Genomic DNA, 24,859 nt, shown 5'->3' on the forward strand with positions numbered 1-24,859 from the left:
ATCCATCTTAATCTCGCCTCCATAACTTTGTCTCCAAAAGTTCCTACCTGTGCTGTCCTAGTAATAAACTTGTTTTTAATCTTGTCCATCCTCATCACTCCATCAATCACAGCATCGTCACATCATAAGGTCAACAAAAAAAAAAAGTGTTTTTGTTTCAATAAAAATCTAGTGTCTAAAAAATGTCAGATTTATTTAAAGATGGAAAGAATGATGTCACAACGTTTTTGGATTAACGTGTTTCAGTAATTTATTCACTGAAAAGAACAGTTTTAGAAATTTTTAGAAATTACTGAAATCCAAAGACTGACAGATACATTTCCTTTACAAGTGTTATATAAAATTTTGACCTCAACTGTGGATTACTTGAAGGGGATTATTATTAACAGGTGTATGCTGGGCCTTAGGGGAGTTGACGCAGCTCCATAGATGAATCAGTGAATAAATCCAGACAGATGTAAGTTTAAGGCGGGGCGCAGACACTTAGTGAGCACCCTGAGGAGATAATCCGTGGTTGAGACACTGCACAGGACAAAGAGATGGGACACTATGAGCAAATCCTTTTGCCTATTCATTATCACTGTGCCGGGCCAACTGACGTGTCACCAGTGTCACTCTGGTTTCAGACAATGTCCTAATTCTTAAAGGAATGAAGGTGACGGCCACAGTAACACTACCTTAATGTAATAACTGAGACATTACCGGTGTGATTAATAATACACAGAAGCTCTGTTTGTAGACGCTTTCTCATGTTTGTTGGATAAAAAGAGACAAAAGCCTTGTGTGAATGAGTTCCTTTTGGCAGACTTAAATCTAGCAAGCAGTAATAGAGTGGGTGTGGTGTGTTTGCTTGGGACTGTGATGCAATGCTCAGTGACTAATGCTGATCATGTTTGAACTGTTCACTGCTGAAAACTTCTTTAAAGAAAGTATTCTGTACGATAGCTGCTTCTGAATAAAAGGAATATTATAAGAATTAGCTATTTGACATGTGGTTATGTAGTCGGACTTGCTGATACATGATGTAGGACACCAGCTTATGTGTTTTTCTTTTGAAATCTAATCAGTAACGTGAATTATAAGTATTGAGGTTGAGTTCTCCAGAACCTTTGCACCACCCACTCTGGCAAAGTGTGTCAGGGTTAGAGAAGATCAGACTTGAACTTGGTCGGGATCATTGTCCTGTTGTGTAATCCAGCAACACCCTTAGCTTTAGCTCATGGACAAATGACCTCACATTCACCTTAGATTTTTTAAATTAATCAGTCCATCAGTGACAGCTAGAATTTTTCTTACTGTGAAATCCTGTATTTAATTTTAGACAGACAAAATATGTTCTTGTCCAAAATTTGTCCATGAAATATTATTTTGGAAGGTTTCCCTATGATCCATTTGTTTTTCGTCAAATTATAAATTTTCTTAGATTTGGGAATATAAATTTCATTAAAACATTTCAAGATGACTGCTTTAATGTTAAGGCTCAAGAAATATATACAAGAATGTCTCAAAATATATGTTTATACTAAAAGATCCAAAGATCCTCTCAACAGATGTTCTGATGAATGTTCTGGAGATATCTGTCCACCATGTGAGAACTGTGACTGCTAAAGTCACATTATATGCACAGTATATGTGAATAAAGAAACTATCATCCAGGAAAGAACCACTCCTATCAGTATAGAAACATTTCAATGTATTAATCAGCCCATCAGTTGGAATAGTTAATGATTTGCAGTCACCATTTTCTCCAAGAAAACAAAAAAAACAGACTCCTTGACTGTCAGTGTCGAGCATTAAGCCTGCACCGTTCTCTTAGTGTATGCCTGTTACCATTCCTGCAAAATGTCCCCAAGTACCCAAATCGACCAAATGTTCCTTGCCAGTCCATACCACAGGGCAGTGGTAGCTCAAAGGTTAAGGAACTGGACTAGTAATCAGAAGGTTGCTGGTTCAAGCCCCACCACTGCCAGCTTGCCACTGTTGGCCCTTTGAGCAAGGCCCTTAACCCTCAATTGCTCAGACTGTATACTGTAATTGTAATGTAAGTCGATTTGGATAAAAGACGTCTGGTAAATGTAAATATTTATCCTTTAATTTGTCTCATTTGTACAGTTGAGATTGAAAAATCAGTTGTAGCCTAGTGGTTAAGGAACTGGACTAGTAATTGAAAGGTCACTGGTTCAAGCCCCAACACCGCCACGGCTCTTAATTGCTCAGACTGTTTTCTGTCACAGTACTGTAAGTCGCTTTGGATAAAAGCGTCTGCTAAATGCCATAAATGTAAATATATATATTATATATATACTCTATCTATCTATCTATCTATCTATCTATCTATCTATCTATCTATCTATCTATCTATCTATCTATCTATCTATCTATCTATCTATCTATCTATCTATCTATCTATCTATCTATCTATCTATCTATCTATCTATCTCTATACTGTATAAATAATAAGTAGAATACATTTGTTTTAACCCCCACATCTGAATTACGTTGCTATATGCCCACCTTACTGAGAACATTTTCCTGCTCGCTGATTGGCTGACAGGAACAGCTCATTAGGCGTGTGCGCTAATTGCGGTTCTGTAGGTAAGAAGGAGTGTCTTTGTGCTCGCAGTGCGCATGCGCGGCCGGGCTGCAGGGTGAAAAGCTAGTGGTGCAGGAGTGCGAGTTCAGACGCTGTTCGGCGAAGCTGGAAGAATTTCCGTCTAAACTCAAACACGGGCTACAGAGAAAAAACTAAAGTAGCTTTAACACTGAACACGGAGTTTCAGGGACAGTTAGTGAAGATGCCGGCGACAGAGAAGGACCTGGCCGAGGACGCACCGTGGAAGAAGATCCAGCAGAACACGTTCACCCGCTGGTGTAATGAGCACCTGAAGTGCGTCAATAAGCGGATAGGAGACCTGCAGCTGGACCTGAGTGACGGACTGCGTCTCATAGCTCTGCTGGAGGTGCTGAGTCAGAAGAAAATGTACAGGAAGTACCACGCCAGGCCCACGTTTCGCCAGATGAAGCTGGAGAATGTGTCGGTAGCTCTGGAGTTTTTGGACCGGGAGAACATCCGCCTGGTGTCTATAGGTAAGCCGCAGACTGGTTCAGCTTGTCCCTCATGATGCCTCCTACCATCCATTCACACCACACACACCTACTTTAATAATACATGCAGCACTGTTACTGAACTTACTATGTGCAGTTTTCTTTTGAGGTCTTTCATAGATAGATAGATATTTTATTGATCCCGAATATAATTAAAGCCCCAGTAGCATTATACAGCAATGAAAGTGCACACTATAATAAAAAATTCAAATGCAAAACAGTGTACAAATAACAGTACAGATACAGAAACTGAACATACACAAACCCAACAACAAAGACCTTTAATGTACCTGTATTTTACATTTATTGGATAGCTGTAACAAGTCAACACCACAAGTGAGGTTGCATGGATGAGTGAATGAATAAACAAAATAAATGTGTAAATATGTAAATAAATGAATGTGCAGGAAGATGCAGTTTCAAGTATACAGTTAAAATTACAGTTTAAAGTATAAAGTTTTAAATATAGTACAGTTTCCAGTATAAATCTTTAAGTCTTTATCTGTTTCTCAACTAAACCAGGATAAAATACTTACCATGCTTACCTACATGTGCAGGCAGGGACGGAGGAGAAAGTAGGACAATGATTGGGCACAGATGGTCTTTGTCCAGTATCAATTAATCCGTTTTTTACATTAACACAAAGTCTCTTTACATCACTTTATCACACATGCTTTATGTGCATCTATCAGAGCCCCCATTTGTAAATGGCTATTTCGGTGCAAACCTTGGTGGCTTAGTTGAGCAGCATGTGCTTAGAAACTGTTGAAAGCTTTTTCTCCCCTGCATCCTATGAGCTCAGCCATGAGCTGCTAGTTCAAAGAATTCACTGATGTTTTAGGGCTTTTAATCACAGTGATGACCACAAGCCACCACAGGCCCTCCTCACAGATCCAGCTCCAACTATAAATCATACTGTGCCAAAGTCTAATCTCAGAAGAATGGCCTCTGTAAGCAGGGAGTAAGCACCACCGGATTTTGTCACAACTGCTTTCTTAGCCTAAGGTGTGTAAGCTCCCATGATGTTGGTAAAGGTCGGTTGTGGGGCGAGTTTCTTCGGAAGTCAATGGGTCTTGTGCTTCTCATTACGTTCTGTTTGTAAAAGGATTTTTATGGATGCAACCCCATCTCACCAAAAGCTTTAAAAATATGTTATGAGAATGTCACAACTCATATTTTTCTGATATCATAATTTTCCTCGGCATGGTTACTAAAGCTAATGTTTACACTACTGTTCTCATATTAATGTGAATTATCGTCTCTGGTGTTCGTCTCGTCTCACTTAAATCCCTATTAACAAGAGAGGATGTTATCTCTGTGGCTTTTTCTCCTGGATTATCAGGCTTTGGTCAAGACTCAGACTGTTTTTGCAAGTTCCTCTTGGTTCAGTCTGCTTTTAGTAGCATTCAGTCAGAACATTTAAGTTGAAGTTCATGTCTGATGGCAGTTAGATGCGAGATCCCATGTCTCGGTGAGAAGTAAACTGATGAGTGAACGGCTGCTGCAGTTTTGAACAGTAGTATGCTAAACATTTCACCTGACCTTCTCAACTTCTAATTTTCATTTCTACCCATTACTAGATTTATGTTCACCTCTTTAAGTGTTTAAATATTCTCCCCTACTGTATGTTTCTTGGATTTGTTTGTCTTGATCAAGTGCTTATTAAAACCCCCTTACAGGCTCTTGACATGTATATGACAGTCCTCCATCTAACCTGAAAGCAATGAGTTCCTAAATATTTATTAATTTTATTATAATGTATTTACTACATTAAGTCGCACTTAAACCACACCCCATTCATTGTTAACCAAACATTTATTAAATCCTAGGGATTAAATATTAAAATTAGTTCAAGCTTTATATTTAACGTCCACCAACAATATTCTCAGTATGACTTTTTATTTATTTATTTATTTATTTTATTTTTTTTAATCGAATGAGAACCAGCTGCACGTGTAGTAATGGCTCAGATAAAAGCTACAGTCCATAGCTTTCAGGATCTTGATCAAATTTATTTAGGAGATCTTGAGAGAAATCCATGAAGAGAAAAGCACGGAAAAGCAAAAAAAATGTCTCTCTTTCAAGACTATTTGTAGCCGAGTTCTGATTACAGATCTTTTATGTGTACTTATTAGATTAAACAAGATTTTTTAACAGACCTGCCAACAGTCATGTAATTGTTTTATCTGGTTGTGCAACAACCTCAGTCTTTTTTTGACAGCAAAATAATTAGTGTAATACCAGACAAAGAAAGCAAAAGTGCTGCATTTTCTAGCAGTGTACCTATCTAATACAGGGTGAGGGTATCTGCTGGATTTTTATTGGACATGAGTACCATTTTTTTTTTTTCTACCCAAAGAGCAGAATCAATTACACTTTTATTTAAAAATCAGTGAAAAGCAATAGACTGAGGACTTGGAATTAAAAAGTTCTCTAGAGTTGCTGATTGACTTTATTCCTGGTAGGATTTAGCACTGCTGAGGTTAGCATGCTTTTTTCATTCATCACCCCTGGTTCAATTTCTTATCTGGTTTCCATGGCTTTCATGGGCTGAACTTGGTCTTATTCAGGATGGAAGAAGATCTTTGCTGGGGTGTGGCCTTGCAGGAACAGAGTCCGATTGTCCCACCTAGATTAAAGAGTAGAGGTTATCAGTACTTATTGCAGCCTTGGGTGTAAACTTTTGCTTTGAGCAGGAAAGTTATACAGTACAATATTTAGGTTGTGATTTTCTACTCCTTTTTAACTTTAAGTAAATGAAGTATTAAAGTATTGTTTCTCTTTTTTTGTTTCTGTTTATGAATACATACTCTTTGGATCATATTTACCAGTGGAAGAAAAGCCTAAACAAAAACAGTTTCAGAAACTGAGATTATCAAAAATGCTATGAAATACATATGTCTGATTTTATGGTTCCACTGCTTTGTAGACCAAACCTACATTTTGGACTACATGGGATTTTTCATGACTCACAATATATATATTACTCACAATATTAACTTACATGGCCAAATTGCCAACGACTACACACAATTCTTACAAACCTTTTTTTTAACTTGTAATTTTCCTCCATGCCACATTTTTCTCTTTACCTTCAGCCCTGATTCATAAACCCGTCAAAACTTGTCGTACTGGATTGTCATGTCTTTATTAGCACAACCCTTGTTTATTCTATGGTGAGTCGATACCTACAGGAAGTCCTGTGTCTTACTATCTTTAACCTATCTTCTGTGGTTTTTAAGATCCATGTATGTTATACGAGTCTTGTTTTTCTCATTACAGAAATCCCCTGACTACATCAGTCAGAAGTCACTATTAGGTTTGAAGTCTGTCCAGTGTAATATCCTTTAAAATAGCTGACTTCAAACTGTCAGCTTGCTTGTTCTGTTGGTCAGTGGTTGGTGAATAAAGAAGTATTCAGGATCAAGCTTTTAGATTAGGTGACAAACATAAGCTGGGCAAACAGGCAGCACCTGATTTGGCCATAAACAGTCCACAGGAAACTTAAACACAGCAGGGATGTGGAAAGGAAGTTCATTCCTTCTGAAACTTGGGAAGGTGGAAATGCCTGTGCTAACTACTGTCAGGTGCATGTGGGAATTAATGGACCTGCTCATGGTCTCACTGGAGTGGAATATGTACCCACTGTCCTGGAATATTAGTGATGCCTTTTTATTTAGTGACAAAAACCTGGTGTTTGTGGAAGTCGGGCGGTGCACTCTGACACGTGTGAAACCGAAACCTCATCTCAAGTCCATTTGTCAGGCACGATGAGTGCTTCTATTCACACTTGTTGAATAAACACTGATTGGTTGATACCATAAATGTTATAACAAAGAAAATGATTCCAACAATCTAGATTTAGAGTTGCATTATACATTTGTCTCTCACTGGAACAGGAAAAAAACTCGATTAGTGCTAGATTAGGTCCCACTAGGTTCAATTCTCAAATGTAGTGACAATACAGCTCACTTCTCTTATTTCATGGTCCCGTCATTGGATAGTAAATATCTACCTCTACAGGCAGTTTTGGTTACCAATAGTATAACTCTAGCTAGAACAGTGACCAAATTCAGCACAGGTGTTTGGTAAAGGAAATTAGTACTTATCTGAGTACACATTATATTTTAGTTACCAAAAGGTTCTAACTTTTGATTACACTTCTTCTCAAAAGTCTTGGTTACTTTTTTGTTCACCATGAGGAAAAAACAGGTGATATGTACAGTGCATGTGTAGTTTTGGACTTGGACACTCCTTGCTTACCAATTTAGGGGATTAATGATACTTAATGATACTTTATGGGAAGGACAGATCTGTGTACTTTCAACCAAATGTTACAAGGTTGGAACAGCATGGCACGCCTTCACACTATGTTCCAAACCTTGTGTCTGTTTGCCACTGTCCCAAGTTACAGCATTTTAGATTCATAGACTTAATGGATTCTCCTGTAGTTCACGTGAAGTGGTCATGACCTTCACCTCTGCTGCCCTTTGCATTTGTAAACTGCCATTACATTACAACTGACTGTCAATGCCAGAATTGTTAACCACAGCTTTTCCTGTTGCCCAGAGTCTCCTGCAGCGCTTGTGAACTCCAGTAATAAAGAGTGACCAAGGTCAGCACAGGAAACGCGTAGTGCATTGCCATGGGAACCACATGTGCCGTTTGTACTCTCGGACTGACCCGAGGTTTTGCCTTAGCTGCATGAAAATGCCTGTCCTCAAACTCTCTGACATCACAGATGAGGTCATGGGTTTGGCCTGTGTATTTATGGGTCTGCTAGTTTACAGCTAATTCATGAGGCTTGTTGCTGATCCCACTGGGCTGCACCATCAGGGCTGGAATGAGTGTGAGCCCTTTTCTTTCTGTTTTATTTTACAATGCATGGCCAAAAATATGTGGATACATCAACCATGTACCTGTTGAGTGTCATTCTAGAAGCATGGACATGATTAAGTTGGAATCCCCTTTGCTGCTGTTACTGCGGGAAGACTTTTATGTGACTGAAACATGATCACGTTCATTGACTCTCTTTTAGTCTCTAGAGTCCCCTCACCAGTGACCATGTGGCAAGTGAATCCATTTGCAGAGGTGTGCATTGAAAATGTAAAAATCCAGCAAGACACATTTGTCAGTTGATAAATGACCCTACAACTGACTCAGTTTTGGTGAATAACTTGACATTAAAAATTGCTATTTAACATCTGGTTGTGTTAGTTACAGTACATTTCCTTAAAGTTCAACGTTGTTTTGTGCTTTACACCCCCTAAGTTAATGCTTGGAACTGCACATGATCTAGTGATTCATTGGCTGTGTTTCAAACCATTCCCTGCCATGCTAAATATCATGTAAATATTACGTACCAATCATATAGTTGTTCACTGTGTAGCAATTTGCCTTGGATGAGGTTTGGGATTCAACCAGAAAGTAATTTGTGTGCAGTAATGATTGTGCATTTCTCTGCTAATCCTGTTTAATACCATACACTCAAAGTAATATACACAAGTACAAGTACAGAGAACTGAATCCAATGGTAAGCTGCTTACTAAAACATTTACTTTAGGGATTAAGTTAGGGTGTAAATGTGAGACTAGTGAGCTCATCAATAAAGATAATGTTTATGTACGGTGTCAATCCTACTGCCAACAAGGGTATACAGACAAACAGACCATGTGTTAAATATCTTCAGGTATGTTCTGGCTACAAAATGCATGTTGAGGTGATAAAATACACATTGGTTTAAAGTGCAATACCCCCCACCAGTTAAAAAACCAAAAACAAATCAGTCACGCTGCTCTTTAGACCTGTGCTATGGGTTGGTGTAAGATTAAAGTTAATATTTTACCTTCACCTGACATGCCATGTGAGCTAAGTCTTCGCTTGAAAGCCTAGCAGTCAGTGATCTCATTCCTGCCGTGAGCTTGCACAATCGCTCTCTGTGTTCTGAACACGGGTTTAAGCTGCGGAAGGCAAATGTTTTGAATGCTTTAGCTCTGAGGGTAATCAAAAGCATGTCCGCCTTCACCCACACCTGTATGTTCTTATAGTTTTAGTATTCGACTTTCGGCTTGTTGTGTAATATAAAAAATATGAGCTCTCACTCCTGTGCACATTTCTACACACAAAGAACCTAGACGTTACTAAATGAGTGGATTTTAGCTGTTTGGTAGTTCTTGCTGCATAAAATCATGTATACATATATAAAGGACACCATCAGATGATTTATGAGCAGTGGAAATGTCTAGTGATGTTGCATTGCTGTCTGGCAATTTGGCCAATTTTAATTGATAACCCACCATCAATAGTCAGCGGTTAACAGATATGTTATAAATCGCTACCACAACTACCTGCCTTGGTGGCTGCATATAAAAGAGGATTCCCATAAGACTGGTTGGGATTTTACTTGCAGTAAGAACCACTTTTGCTATGTCTAGTGACCTAAGGATGGACCCGAACAGGACTTTTGTAGCAGACAATGTGGCCCAGTGGAGCAGTTCTAAAGTAAACAGTTTGTTCATGCACAGTTTGTTCATATCATGGCGACTCCACCCTTGGTCCTGGGCCAAATCATGAAAGGCCCACTGCAGGTACCGATGACTGAATTATGGTTTGGGCATGTCTGCACTGAAATCTCTTGTGCTCCTTAATCTGTTTGAGAGCAAATAAAAGCACAAACAAAAGTTCAAAGAAATCTTATCTTGTATTTTAGTTCATTACCTGAGATTTTTGTGAGCTGTGTTTTTGTCACTGAGTTGTATTTATCAAGGATGACATCAGTGCATGAAAGATCTGCAGAGCCTCGTAATTTATCATGATGGCAAGTTTGAACAAAGCACTGGCTTATGTCTTTTTGACAAAATGGAACTTGCCCAACATTTGTATTATATAGCTACAGACATTTAACCTTGTTTTGTTTAGTTTTGTATTTACTGTTGCACTTATATAAGTTGGGTTATGTGTTGTGATCCTATAACAGTCACAGTATTTATTATGACACGTATCCAAAACTGTCAGCTATTTGGAAATATCTGTTGGTGTGTGAAGCTCGCATTCCTGTTAAATTTGCAGCAGCAATGTAGTTAAGCAGCATGTTTCTTGATATTGCCATTTTTCCTTACATGCGGAGTCCATTTTTCACTTTAACTCTTTGGGCGGAACAGCAAGTGAGCTCTGTTTGGTGAAAATTGGGCATCACACATCACCCAGCTGTTACTAACATAAACTGCCTAAATCCAGTGTAAAGCTTGTAGAGACGTACCAAAAACCCTTTTAGCTGTAATTACTGCCATAAGGACTTGTACAAAGTATTTAAGGGTGGCACGGTGGCTCTGTCGCCTCACAGCAAGAAACTCCTGGGTTTGATCCCCAGGCAGGGCGGTCCGGGTCTTTTCGGTGTGGAGTTTGCATGTTCTCCCCGTGTCTGTGTAGGTTTCCTCCGGGAGCTCCAGTTTCCTCCCACAGTCCGAAGACGTGCAAGTGAGGTAAATTGGAGATACAAAATTCTCCATGACTGTGTTTGATATTAAACTTGTGATCTGATGAATCTTGTTTTACACACTTTGGTTACGTGCATGACAGAAACGGTACACATCATGTTAAAATCCTAATAAATAAATAAATACATTTAAGTCTGAATACTTGAGTGAATAATCTGAAGAGTTTTCAGATCTTTGATAATCATTTTAAATAGGTGATTAAGTGTAGCTTGATTGTTGGATGTTGTGGAATTGATTTTGAGGGCATATTATTTAACAATCAAGTGTGCAAAAAGTCACTGTATATGACTAAGATGAACCTGAGAAACACTAATTATTAAGCAGTAAATCTTACCTCCAGAGTGACTACATTACTGCCAGTACCAGGCTTTCCCTATGTTAGGTCAGTGTGCAGATGTTTACTTTTTTATTAATGTCCAGTATAAACCTGGAATGGTCTGTGCACATGATTTTCTTTGCACTTAAGCCTGAAAAAATACCATGTGAAATCTGACCTGATCCTAGAATAACAGCACCATCCTACCAATTCAGCTCCTGTTTGTACTTCAGTCTCTTAATTCTGGTCACCTGGGCCATTAGTACTAGTTTCCTCCTTGGCTGTGGAGAAAAGTTTTTTTGTGCTGCTTAAAAATGTCTTAATTTACCTTTTTTACACAAAGAGGTTTTCAGAGAGCTCTTTCTTAGTGTCATTGAGGTTTCTAGCTTTTGTCCTTGTCACTGCACTGCCACAAAGAGTGGTTTCTTATATCACACCGGACGCTGAACTGTATCTGCCTGACTGGGTAACCTGAGATGCAGCCGGATGAGTTTTACCCTTCAGCTCTCACTTTTTTTTTTCACTGCTAGAACAGCAAAGCATGGCTCAGAAAAGGCAGATCTTTTCTATCATAGTCGTAAAATCAGCTAATACTGCTTTTGTGCTGCTTTCTTGAAGTTTTTTATGGATGACAGCACAGGCGTGTTCTTCTCAGTCGCCTCCTGAACTTATGGCAAGGCCTCCTTGCATCCATGAATCAGCTGTTGCTAGTAATAAATTTGTTATTGTATGATAAACTGCTCCCCCGCTGTGGCATCAATGTAGTAATCTGAATACAAAATGAATTTGACAAGTACTATAAAAACGTACTGAGAGAGGTGGCAGTAATTCCATTTGTGGTCAAAGGTATAAAGCACTGCCTCTTAAAACCTTTATTACTTTCCCAAAGCTCAACCATTATATACTTCACTGAAATCTGTAAAATAAACAGCAGCAGCTGATAAAAAAAAATAAAATAAAAATGTCATTTTTTGTTTTGGCGTGCTTCTAATACATTTGACCCAATTTCTTCAATTCATAAGTTAAAACTACCTCAGACAAGAGGTTTTTGAAGTAAACTGTGCAGGTACGTGGTAGATCTCCAGGCCTCATTTCAGCTGTACAGTTGGATTATCAGAACCGTGTAACATTTCGTGTTTATGAGCATAGTTATGTTTAAATCAGCAAGAATGCTATTCATGAACATTGCTTTAGTTCATATCTGGATTTAAGCCCAGCTCGAGCAGCTGTCAGTGATTCTTAACTGCTGTCAGGATTTGATGGTGGAAACACAAGATTGTTGGCTTACTGTGTCATATTCATGCCTACAATGTGGCGTCAATTTGGACAATTAAAGCAGTGTGTTTATAAAAGAAATCTAAAAACAACTGGAAAGGCTGGTGAGACTCATTTAAAATATTTAAATTATTGTCTTTAATTGAACCTAACATACTTTTAATTGTGGCACAGCATATTCACTACTTTCATATCCCACCACGGTGTTTTCAGATGATCAGAATCTGCAGTCCAAAAGGTGTAAGCCTGAATGCTAAATTTACTGTACAGTCCTCAGGGCTTTAATGATCAGTACATTGGTCTTCTCAGTAAAATATTCAGACTTTGGGTCCTGACACAGGCAGGTTTGGGCGGTTGGGCTGGTAGCTCTGAAGACCGCTGCACCATATACACTTGTTGAACGTCCTGTTCCAAAACCATGGACATAACGATGTTGGACAAGAAGGCCTGGCACATGGTCAACTTTCCATTTTATCCTAGATGTGTTTAATAGGGTTGAGGTTATGGCTCTATCCATTTCACTGAGGTTATGGAGTAACTCATCAAACCATGTCTTTATGAACCTCGTGTTTAGAGCACGGGGCAGTTTCATGCTGAAACAGAAAAGGCTTTCATTCAACTGTGGCCTAAAAGCTGGAGGCTTTTTTAAAAACCTGATTGCAACAAATTATTGAATATAGGTATTTTAACCACACTCATTGCTGTGTCCACATACTTTCAGCCATTCTGAGTGTAATAATTAAAACCTGCACTCACTTTGAATGACTCAATCATTCCCGTAACGATTCTCCATAAATGTTTCAACCATCTTCCTTTCACCAATCCTGCACTCTTTGATGGAACGTAATTAAGATGCCATAACCAGTAGGAGGTAAAATATGGTTAAACAGTTAAGTGGGAACATCTTACACTCTTCCACCAGCACACTGATGTCATTGTGTGGAATAAGTACATGCTTATATAAAGAGGATGGTTGAGATCTGAAAGGATGAAACTCCTCCATATGCCCCTCTGTTCTTTAGGAGAGATGAAAGGTTTCATCCTGCATGAATATTCACACGCATGTTCAGTAAATGGTAAGATTGTTGTGTGTGGGATGAACTTGGGTGTGCCAGCCTAGTGGTGGGGTTTTGTTTTAGAGGTGATAAGCCAGGAGTTATGTGGCTGATACAAAGATTCGTACAAGGCGGTGAGTAAACCTCATCGTTTTTTGTCCTTTACAGTTAAAGCCAAAGGAAATAAAACCAGTTTTGTTAATAAGAACAAACTAGATTCTCCAGACTGGCTTTTACTCAAATTCTGCTGCCATGTTAATTCTAGGCGGATAAGCTTTCAGCATGCATGATACAAACATTTAAAGAATAAAAACTCTGTTTCAGATATGCCATCACAGCAATTATTTCTCTTAATAAGTAATGGTTTGACATGCCTCTTCTCCTTAAGTCTTGACCAGTATGGCATGGTGACCTTTAGCAGTGACCACTAGTAAGTCACTTCTGCTTCAGGGACATGATTTAGCTTTTATAAATGTTTTGTTTCTCATTTTTATTTGGCCAGCGGATCATAGGGATTTTGTGCATTTCTAAAGCTTACATTAAAAAGCCTTTAATTGGTTGATGGATGACCATGTCTGTGTATGTTCCAGCACTTCTAAGTTCACTTAATGAAGATTTGGCTGGATGCTATGAATGCAATCTAAGAAATGTGGGTCTTTTTTCCTCTGAAATAACAATGTTAAATGGTTTTAACTGGTGACTGTTACATTCTCATACGAAGCGTATTTGACAGATGAGTCATTGTCTGTTCTGTCCCCAACTTGCTTATTTATGCCAGATTTGGATAATGGCATATAATTCTAATGTACCCAAATGACCCGGGGGCCACCAACATTGTCGGGACGGTCCTGTAAAACACCAGTTGTATTTCATTTATCCAATTTGCGTTACAGCCGAACTTGCTGAAAAAAATATTTTGGTCTTTTTTTGATGATATAAAAGCTTTTGCCTGTTGGGTTTATCCAGATCTTTTCAGTTAACGGTTCTTCTGTTTGGACATTAATTAAAGGAGACGTTATGAATTACATAAATTTTCAAGGATAAACATTTTGTAAGGGTCTGCTTGCTCTTGAGTGTGTGCCATTTTATTGTCTAATGCCTGTTTTAATACAGACCATGTGTGGGTTTTCCCTTATACAAGCCAGAACTGAGTTTTTTTATTTTTATTGATGCCAGTCAATGAGACTGAAGGCTATACATGAATTTTAGCATCACATAATGGTTATTAAAGTTGTAGTAATTTGCTAGCTTTTCTTGGCTTGTGGGAGCCTCACAATGTTTTGGAGTGACCTGACCTGACTGTTAATGTGGGTTCTGAGAGTGGGGCCTTCTGTTCTCCTTTGTTTCTCATTGGCTCTGTCAGCAGGGATGCTCGTGATCTCATGGTGAAAGAATGTCCCCCATAGGTGAAAGCCCCTCTTCCAGATCCTGGGCGGTTGCTGCTGATGGCGTCACTCGAAGCCCCAGACACGTATTTAATTTGACTTGTTTAGTTTCACACATCAGCAGAATAGGATCTAAGCACAGTGACTTCAAAATAGTTTTTAAAAGGTTAGAGGAGGCATGTTTTGATAGTGTTGTGTGTCTTAGTAAGTTGTCATTAGTTACAGATTAGGCCTGTAAGGGAGTGTTCCAATGGCTGGGGGGGGGTATTTATTTGCAAAACATCGAGGGTGTAAATAGCAATAGGTATAAAATTCATGTGGATGATTAATGTTTGTGATTAGCATACAATTTAAGGATGAGGTTAATCTAGGACCGATGGAATGTAGACGTGTACAGTACAATGAAATGCTTTCTCTGCATATCCCAGCTTCTTTAAAACTCAAGCAGTCCCTCACCTAGGTGTGATTTACACAACCAATGTACCTTGTACATGTATTTTAGAGGTTGGGGGCCTATACAGACAGCTATCGAACCCAGTTCCCCCTGATCCATTTGACACTTTGTCAGTCTTTTTAAAATACACATGTGCAGAACAGGACTGTGTATTGGACGTAGAAGAAATAACCCAGATCATTCAGAAAATGGGATGCATATAGCATCAACATACTTTAACTTGTTAAGGCTTGTTAAGTGTTGCTTTCTATTTAGTAAAAAATGTGAAGTAGTTGTAATTAAAACATGAGCTTGTCAAACAGTTATTACCACGTCTAAAATAATTGCTAGTGAGTGAAGATACACCAACCTGATTTTGTGTTTGGGTCGGTATTGGCTTGGTAATATATGCAGTAAATGGTTTCTTATTCTAAACATATTATCAGGCTTTTGGATAGTTTGTGTCCAGTCACACTGCTGACTTCTCAGGACTGGCAATTAGGAAGCAGGTATCATGTTAAAAAATTGTGGGGAGCATTTGTGCATCTCTAGTAGCCCAGTTAATCTGTTATTAATGGCGGAAGGAGGTGAGTATTACATTTTGATATTTAACACACAGATCCTGTAGAACCAAACCATTTAGATTTTATGCATGTATTTCACAACCAATATTCACGAGTTGTACTTCAGGTGCTTGTACTTTCAGTTTTTCTGGCAGGCTCCAGTGTCTGAAGGGAAAGGGTTTGGAAATTGACCACATGTATGCTCAAGGGGGGGTTACTAAAACGTGAATGCCACTGGTTTAGTCCAGCTGTTTGTTTGATTTAATTGCTTCATCAGGGTTGATTGAGTTATGAAGCATTTTGTTTTGGCTCTCAACACTTTCCAGCACCAAATCACTTTATGAATCTACATCATGCTGTCCTGCAGCTGTTGGGTCGTGACATTATTTGATGAGGTAATGTGTAAAACCCCAGGAAATAAGCAGCAATAATGTGGATTGATGAGGTCAGCTTGTTGATTTGAATTAGAACCAGAGCATCATGTCAAGATATGGTTTATGTATGTCCCTTGATGGTAACGAAGAAACATGCCCCATACACTGTGTGTTCAATCAGCAATTTTCTTATGTTTTGGGGGAGAATAATTCCAGATCTTTTCTTTTTAAAGAAATAAATAAAATCAATTCAGATCAGTATCTTCAGCTCCTAAATGGTAGTCACATGGACCACAGCATAGCTGTCCATACATGATACGGCTCTGTGTGGGAACCCACCGCTGGCAGATAAGAAACAGCTGCAGATCAGACGCGTGTCAGAGGGGGCTCGGGGTGATTCAGCTTTACTGGATCAGATCAGGGGTTGTACAGCAGCGAGTTCACCATCAGAAATTGGAATCAGCTTTATTCACCATGTATGTTTGCACATACAAGGAATTTGTTTCCGGCTGTTGGTAGCTCTCTACAATATACAGAAAATTTACAAATGAAAGCCAATCAAGTTTAACATGGCATGTTACTACCCATATCTGCCCTACTGATATAATTTAACAACTGAAACTAACTACCGTTTCGTTTGTCTTGATGCCAGATCTTGAGTTCTTGGAATTCTTGTTTTTGCTGTATTAAAACCAGTGCCAAGTTTGATGGGTATTTTGGGTGATTTAACTTTCTCCTAACTTTCAACACCTTTTTTTCAGTGATGAGCCACCTCATTGGAACAGGTTCTTAGTTCTGTCACTGTAACCAGCACTAGCATTTCGTACTTCAACTCAAACCTCTTACAAGAAATTACTAAAGTGGGGTTCCTTCCATCAATGCCAGTGAAACGTGCTCACAAATAAAATCTGTCGCATATAGTTTTTACAAACGCACTCAACAGTGCTACTTTTTTACCTTCCTTTTGTTTTTACTTCTGTCTGAGTTCTTGGTTGCATCGTGTTTGATATCCAGGACTACACTTAACGTGATCCATGTAGAATAAGAATAAGTCAAGTCAATTTTATTTGTATAATGCTTTTTACAATGAACATTGTCTCAAAGCAACTTTACTGAATCCAGGACCAATAAGTAATTTTCTTGAATAAACTTTATGACTTTTGTTCTTTCTGTCTTCACATTTGTTTAATGTTTTATTTTAAGATTTATGTAACACATGTGCAGGCAGATTTATTGTATCACTGAAACTCTTGGTGCCAAATGACTTATGTAAAAGAACCAGTTTGTGCTCAAATAGTTTCTGAACTGTTTGTTTAAAGTAGTAGCTGGTCTTCATCCTATATCCTACACATATTATGGCTAAAACGTGGTTTTCTTTACTCCTAGGTGAGCTGCAAGTATGTTGTTGGTCTGTGAAGATTTTTATAGAAGTTATTACACTCTGTTAAGGGTGTATTGTGGTTAATAGAAATATTGTAAACCTAAATGTGTAGAGTTTTACAACGAACTAGTAGCCAGCACATGTGGTATAATATTGCAGTGGATATTCACATAACAGGCGGTGTTGTTTTAGCGTACCGAGGGGAGCTAGTAAAATAATTCCATTAGAGACTCTAAGCTAGTCTGAGTCACTGGGAATTGAACCAAAAGCACACACATAATTGGACTAAATAATTTTAATGAGGTTGATGAATAAAGAAATAAATCACATACTTTTATAAAGAAAAACAGTGACACTGTTTGAAACCCCCCTGCGAACACTCCCTTTTCTGACCCAGTCTGAACTTATGACTTCATGTTATTGCATCATACAGAAATGAGCTTTTTATTCTGTTCCTGCTGTATTACACAGCACAGAGCCCAACATCTCCGATTCTATAAACACTCTTACTTTACTGGCACAGAGCACCAAATTTTAATGCATTGTACCGATAAACAAAGGTCAGAGAACTAATGTGGAGGGGCGGCATTTCCTCTGGAGTCGAGTTTCATGCACAAGACAGCAGGTAATTATCATATGGCGCTTCCTGTAGCGCTGTGAGACCGGCCACAGGAATGTTACACCACTGGTTTTGTTGTTGACAACACAGCCGCTATGTGTTGTGTTGTAATAAGTCATAAGCTCAGACTACAGGACGTGTACAGTTTTTCACTTTACTATTGGAACATGACTTCAGGGATTTACTTCTATTAAGTAACAGAGGTTGCTTGTGATCTGTCATGCAGTCAGTGTTTTAATTCATTATAACAGTGGTGGATGGGGTTAAGGTCTAAGCTCTGTGTAGAGATGTTAATAATAAATAAATAGATAGATAATCGTTAGATAATCAACAGACTAGCAATGCCTCTGTTCTTTTGGAAGCTCCAAATTCTCTAATATCATTTTAAAGGTTTAAGCCATCAAATGCATCAGCAAACCATTGCATTTCTGGTAATATTTGTACAACTCTGACTTGTTGGTCAGACTGTACGATTAAGTCTCAAAATCACTACAATTTCCCCTGATTCAGAGTCCAGTGGGCTTGTGCTTTACTCTGTTACAGTTAACTCTGAGCTTCCATGCTAATGGGGATGAAAACAAGGCTATGATCACCATGCACTAAGCTAAGTGTATACAGCAAAAAAATCTAGTTCTGTTGCTAGGTTGTTGTTTCTCCTGGGTGTTTCCACTTCACAAAAACTTTAGTTAACCAGAGCACCTCTAATATACTTTAAATTGCAAAAGAACGACCAAATTATAATGAATTGCAACATGAGTTTGAGTTTGTGTTTATAGAGACTTCGTAGCTGAATGCTGTATGAAAGCTCTATGAATCTGTGAAATGCATGTTGCTAAACTGGCTTAATGTATTAAAAGGTACACCAAAATGTATAATACAGTACATCTCTAAAAGTGTAGTTTGTCCTTGATGATAATTATTGTGGACCCAGTAACAGTTTTCAAAACGTTAGCTTGTCGTTGGTATGTGCTTGTTTTTCCACAATGCTTTATTGTATTCCATGTTTTATAGTCTGTGGTAATCATGCATATCATGATAATGGGTGAAGTGTACTGGAATGACGATGTGGGAGTATTTGTAGATCTGTGAAATAATCCTTCACAGCACTTCATCTCTGATGTAAACTTCTTGGAAGTGATTTAACATGTTTGGAACGAAACCATGAGCCCTGCTGTCCAATCCTGTGTGTGCCTAAACAAAAGTGTGGCACACATGGCTTGAATAATTTACCCCTCTCGTCAGGCTTGCCATTCAAATACTTTAATAGACTCAACATTTAATGAAAGCTCTCTGAATCACATGCGTGAATAATCAGTTCTGGTAATTGTTTAGGTCCTCGCATTTAAATTCTAAAATCACTATTTGGGAAGGTTTAACTCTGTGTCTGTGCTGAACCAATATAACATAAAATAAAAGCCTGACAGTGTTTTGTTACAGATGGTCTGTGTTTGTCAGACTGCAGACAAACAGTTTAATGAAACAATCTTCTCTCAAAGAAGTGTAAGTCGTTTGGTATTTCATTTTAGAAGCATGATTTTTAGCTATTTTAGAATCGTTTTTAACATATTAAGTCATTGTCTAGTTGGAACATTTAATTGAGTCCAAGCTTCAACTCAGAGATGACACGCCCACTCTTCAAACCACTGAAATGAAGCAGCTTACTTAACTATTAACCCCAAAATTAATTTACATGAAGAAACAACCTCCTATTCGTCCCAAACATTAAATGTCTTCGGTCACTCTAGGAACAGTCCTCAAATTTAAAGTTGAAAGGAAAAGGAAAATTGTTCTCTGTCGTTACACATGGTAATTATGACTGGATTTTAAAATACAGGCTTGCACAAAAGTGCTTTGTTTGAGAGAATTATATTAATTGTAGTAATATAAAACTTCATTTAAGCTTTTCTTTAATTTTTTATCCTCAGGCACATTATGTGTTTAGTGAATACAATGGGCAAAGCTTTTGTTTGTGCATATACAGCCAGAACCCTTTAGTATGTATAGATTGATCCTTAATTAAAAATTGACTTGAATAAAATTTGTGTAGAAGCACAATTGCTAAATGTATTCACCTGAGATTATGAATCAGCTGCTATTATTAAATAGACTAATAATTCTAAAAACACAATTGTTAAGCATTAGCTGCTGACTTTCTGTAAGTCATGCTGTGCTTTGTCATATTTTTGTCACCATAGTCTTGACAAATGAGAAGATTTATAGTTTTCATGCCAAATTAAGTAATAATAAAACAGAAGCTGAACCAAATCTGTGGTTTATTCTATTTTCGGATAGTAAAAATATGTAGATGATGTAAAACTCCCTAAAGCTTTGCACTAGAATTTCTCAGTTGAATTAAAAAGTATGAGGACGTACGAGGACGTTCTTGCGAATTTCATACAGAAAAAATGACTTGGTTTGACCTGTAAACTATAATTCACATCCTTCCTGTTATTGTGAAACTGTACTTGGATTCTTTTGGAGTAGACAATGCCATGTCCTGACCTTGGGAAACGTTTTCGGTGTCCTCGGTATCTGCTTGGCGGTAACACGGTCATTGTCTGAGTTGTTCCTTCCCTCCTCCTAAACCTGGAGTATCGTTGCTGTGAGGTTTACTTTGTTACCGTAGAGACCAAACACACAACTCCCCTGTAATCATGTGTTCGTCTGTGTGAAGTGGACCTCGCAGTTTCAGTGATACCAGCAACGCAACTGGTCATGTTATCTGATACGTCCACATATTTTTGAAAGCGTGTTTATGGTTAATAAAGAAATTCCTGAGTGCCCGGTTGTTTGTGTGGTGCAGAGTCACTCTTCTGCATATTCTTCACCTAATTATGTTTCCAGATGGATTTAACATACACCGAAACATACACGCGAGCATCCGCCGCCAGCATATTAACACTAATTGTCTTGCACACAATTTCCTTTGGCATACAAGTGCTGTGCTACAATTATGCAAAATAATCATTTTGCTTAGCACCAGAACATGAGATGTTTGGGAACATTTGAAAGTATTCGATATCTAAATGTTTTTGCTCTTGTAAATGAGGTGAAAATATTTGCAGAACACAGAACAAAAGCATTAAAGTCATCTTCACCTGTTTATTGGGACTGAATTAAGCCGTATTCCTTGTTGTTGGGGTTTTTTTTTTGGGGGGGGGGCGGGGGGGGGGCGGGGGGTGTAGCTTTTGGATCTTTACATGTTAATCAGGTTAGGGGTCTTATAAGTTTATTAGTCAATTAGTTTTGTGTCTTCATACATTGGCTTTAAATACAAAGTGGATAAAATTCAGCTTTTATCACCTTGGATAAAATTCAGCTTTGTGAGTTTTATTGTTGGAACTGGTTCGAAGTGGAAGCTAATTAATTTAATGCCTCTGTCTGGTGTGGCTTTTATTAAATAAACTTTTATTAAATATTCTATACACTGCAGAACCACAAGCCACCTATATTCTGATTATTGTGTTTTGGAGGGAGTTAAAATTAGCGAATTGTTTATTTAATGTGACAGAGGTGTGTGTTTCTTGGTTTCTATTTATATATTTATTAGGATTTTAATGTCGTTGTTTTACACATTCATGGCAGAACAGGTAGTTACTCGTTACACAAGGTTCATCAGTTCACAACTTCCATGTCAAACAGTCATGGCCAATTTTGTATCTCTAATTCACCTCACTTGCACGTCTTTGTACTGTGGGAGGAAACCCACACTGACACGGGGAGAACATGCAAACTCCACACAGAAAGGACCCGGACCGCCCCATCAGGGAATCAAACCCAGGACCTTCTTGCTGTGAGATGACAGTGCTACTCACTGAGACACCATGCCACCCTGTTTCTTGGAGTAAAATTTCCAACATTTTTAATAAAATAGTAAATATCACTGTCCAGATCACATTAAAATTAGAAGTATGAAAACTTTGTTTTCATTTTTAACTTCTTATTTAATTTTTAACTTTAATTTACAAATCTTTGGAATGAAAACTCTTCTCATTGTTCTATGTAAAGTAAAACTTAGATCAGAATAGAATGGGTGTGACTGCACCTACAGCCAGAAACAAAACGCAAATAATTACAGACTCGCGTTCAACCTTATCAGTTTCACATCAGAAAGCTGAAGCGTAGCTCTTATCTAGGACTGCTGTGGAATTTAATTCAACTGACACAGAACAATAGGATTGGGAAGAGAAGCTGTATAAGCAGTACATTACAGGTTCTGTTGTGTTCGTATCCTAGGAGAAATCGATAATACAGCTTTGGCACACAGACAACTTGGTCTTGGTACAGTGTAAATATTGTACAGCCACCACACCCTTCTTGACCTCTGCTACCATTTGGAAGCTGCTTAAACCTCATTTTTATTCAAACTTACCCCCTTTTGTGCACTATTGTTTGCAATGGATGTGACCTAAACACATGAACTTCAGGATTTAGGAGTGGGGTGTACATATTTTTGGCAATAAGATGTAATTGTCCCTTACTGGTGGCATTTGCTATTATATCAATACTGTCATCACTATCTATCTAATATTAGAAAGTGTTAGCATAAATAGCCTTCTAATGCTTTTTAAAATACATAGCAAATGCTTTATTATGTAGTGGAATGGGAATGAAACCCTGATCTCTCATTTTTGTCTTTATCCCCCTTACCCACCCTGTGTACACGCCTGATGACAAACCCACTGACTCAGCTAGAACACTCATTCTTATCTAAAATGACTAACTTACTACCTCACACACCTGTAGCATAAACTGTAATAACCAAACAAGGCGTTGGTTTGTTATCTTGTCTAGAAAATACTAGACTTGCACGGCAGCAGAAGGCTACGTCTCATGATTATGATCTTGAGTTCTGAGCAATTTTCAAAATTGTCTGTCAGCCTGGAATGAAAATGCTTGTTAAGAGAGAAGAGACATTGACCAGGCAATAGTTCTTACTATTATAAACTTTAAGCCTACACACTGTTCAGTGTGTGATAGATGTTTTATTATATATGATAATTATATATAAAATAAACCCATGTAGCTCATTTCCTCTCAGATCAGTGAACAATCAAAATGTCAGTCTAATTTATAATCTGTTATTTATGCCTCTTGTTTTTCATTTGCATTTAAGACTTGTGTGCATAAATGCAATTAGAATCAAATTTAATAAAATGGAATTAACTATTTTCGAAAGAATTATGAACTCACCCAGCATTTATTTGGGAACTATGACAAACCTCACTGCTAAGCCAGAATTGTTAAACTCTGGATGGAAGACTTGGCCTCTGTTTGAATCTGCTTGGATATTAAAACTGGATGATGTTAGTGTTAAATTTAGCACATTCTTCTTCTCAGACTATCACCTCGGTCTCTGTGCTTTTATTATAAAAAAGGTTTCTGTTCTATTTCAATGTACAGGAGGTATAGGCTGTAGTTACTTAACTTTCAAATGATGGTTGCCATGATACCTGAAGCTGTGCTGAAACTTGTTTGGTAGTGTCGTACTCTTTGTGTGGTGAGGTTCTTCTGTAGTTCCTCTGTATCTGGTGGGGGGCTCCTGATGGAAATACCATTAAGCCCCCTGTTAAGGGCTTGTGTGTGTTGTCCAATGCTAATGAATTATGTTTGGCTGGATGTAGGGGCCCTCTTGCCCCTGTCTGGCACCAAGTAGTCTTTTCATGCCTTGCCAGAGCATTCCTGCCTGGCCCGTCACGCCAGAGGAAGTATAGTATGGTAGGGTAGTTCAGGCTCATGGCGATGTAAATGTGATGCATTGTGTAAATCTAATGTTCTGGAACAATGGGTCAGACATGTAGTGAAGCCTGTTATGTATTCTTATAATTTAGTTATTTATTTTTATGTGCTAGATGTTGAGCAGGAACATGATTGAATGGGTTTTTTTTTCCCAGAACCAATTTTCTTTTTGTTCAATCTTTCAACTGTGATTGCAGAGCTGTCTGTTTGTAATGCTGCTATTTAAATAAATCTTTGTATTTTTAATATAACTGTTAATTCCATAGTAAAAATTAAAGACTGTGCAGGTTGGTTAATGTGTGCATGTTTATACAGAATGGCAATATGATGTTGATTTGCCACATAGGACACCCTGTAGTATCTAAATAGTGTGTATTTTGCTGAGCCATGACTGAACTTTATTTTATCTTTATTTAGAAATAAACATATTAAACGTCTTGGTTTGTTCTAGACTTCAAACACTAAGGTAGATAATCTATAAAAGCAGAAGACTGTATTGAATTTTCCTCCCATTAGCCACAAACGGGACTCTTGGACAACAGAACGCACAGGCTTAACAAAACGTTGGGAGTAGTAAAGTTAATGTAAAATTCCAGACTGTTCAGTAGGTGTAACGTGGCAGGTCCCAGCTTTCTGTACTGTTGCATCATAATGGTCCAGTCCAGGCTGCTGTGGGAAAAACTTCAACTGTATTACCCATTGTTTGATAGACGATGTTTGCTGACCCAGTTTGTAAGTGTGGCACTCCCTGTAGTACCATGATCCATCCCCAGCAAACTTGGAGTTTTAAGGAGTGTCTGGACTTTACTGTGGCCATGTTTTCTCAAGGTGGCCATAAATATTCAGACTCATTAATAGCAAATAATAGCCAGGAAATAGTGTATACATCTAGGCTGTTTTACGTAATTCTGAATCACTATACACACACTATATGCCACTACACTGTTGTAGTTCAGTCGAGCACTGTTTATTGTAATGTGCCATATGATGTCAAGGATATTAACAAATCATATGATAATATAATGACCTGATTATAAATTTAGCATTATTTCTTGTAGTTACACGTAGCTTTACAGGGAGCCTACACCCCAAACACAATTTGGGTATAAATGTCAGGT

The 24,859-nt window shown here is 38.1% G+C and overlaps 1 protein-coding gene across 2 annotated transcripts in view; it reads left to right on the forward strand.

Annotated features, from left to right (window-relative positions):
- Positions 1-2,676: 2,676 nt before the first annotated feature.
- Positions 2,677-24,859, forward strand: part of flnbl (filamin B, like) — a 62,080-nt gene continuing 39,897 nt past the window's right edge. For both annotated transcript variants that reach the window (XM_062986951.1, XM_062986952.1), the window contains exon 1: positions 2,677-3,087. In XM_062986951.1, the coding sequence (XP_062843021.1) occupies positions 2,796-3,087 (292 nt within the window). In that variant the 5' untranslated portion in view covers positions 2,677-2,795. The remainder of the gene's footprint in view (positions 3,088-24,859) is intronic.

The sequence above is a fragment of the Trichomycterus rosablanca genome, chromosome 24 (assembly GCF_030014385.1).
Source record: "Trichomycterus rosablanca isolate fTriRos1 chromosome 24, fTriRos1.hap1, whole genome shotgun sequence".
NCBI lineage: Eukaryota > Metazoa > Chordata > Actinopteri > Siluriformes > Trichomycteridae > Trichomycterus > Trichomycterus rosablanca.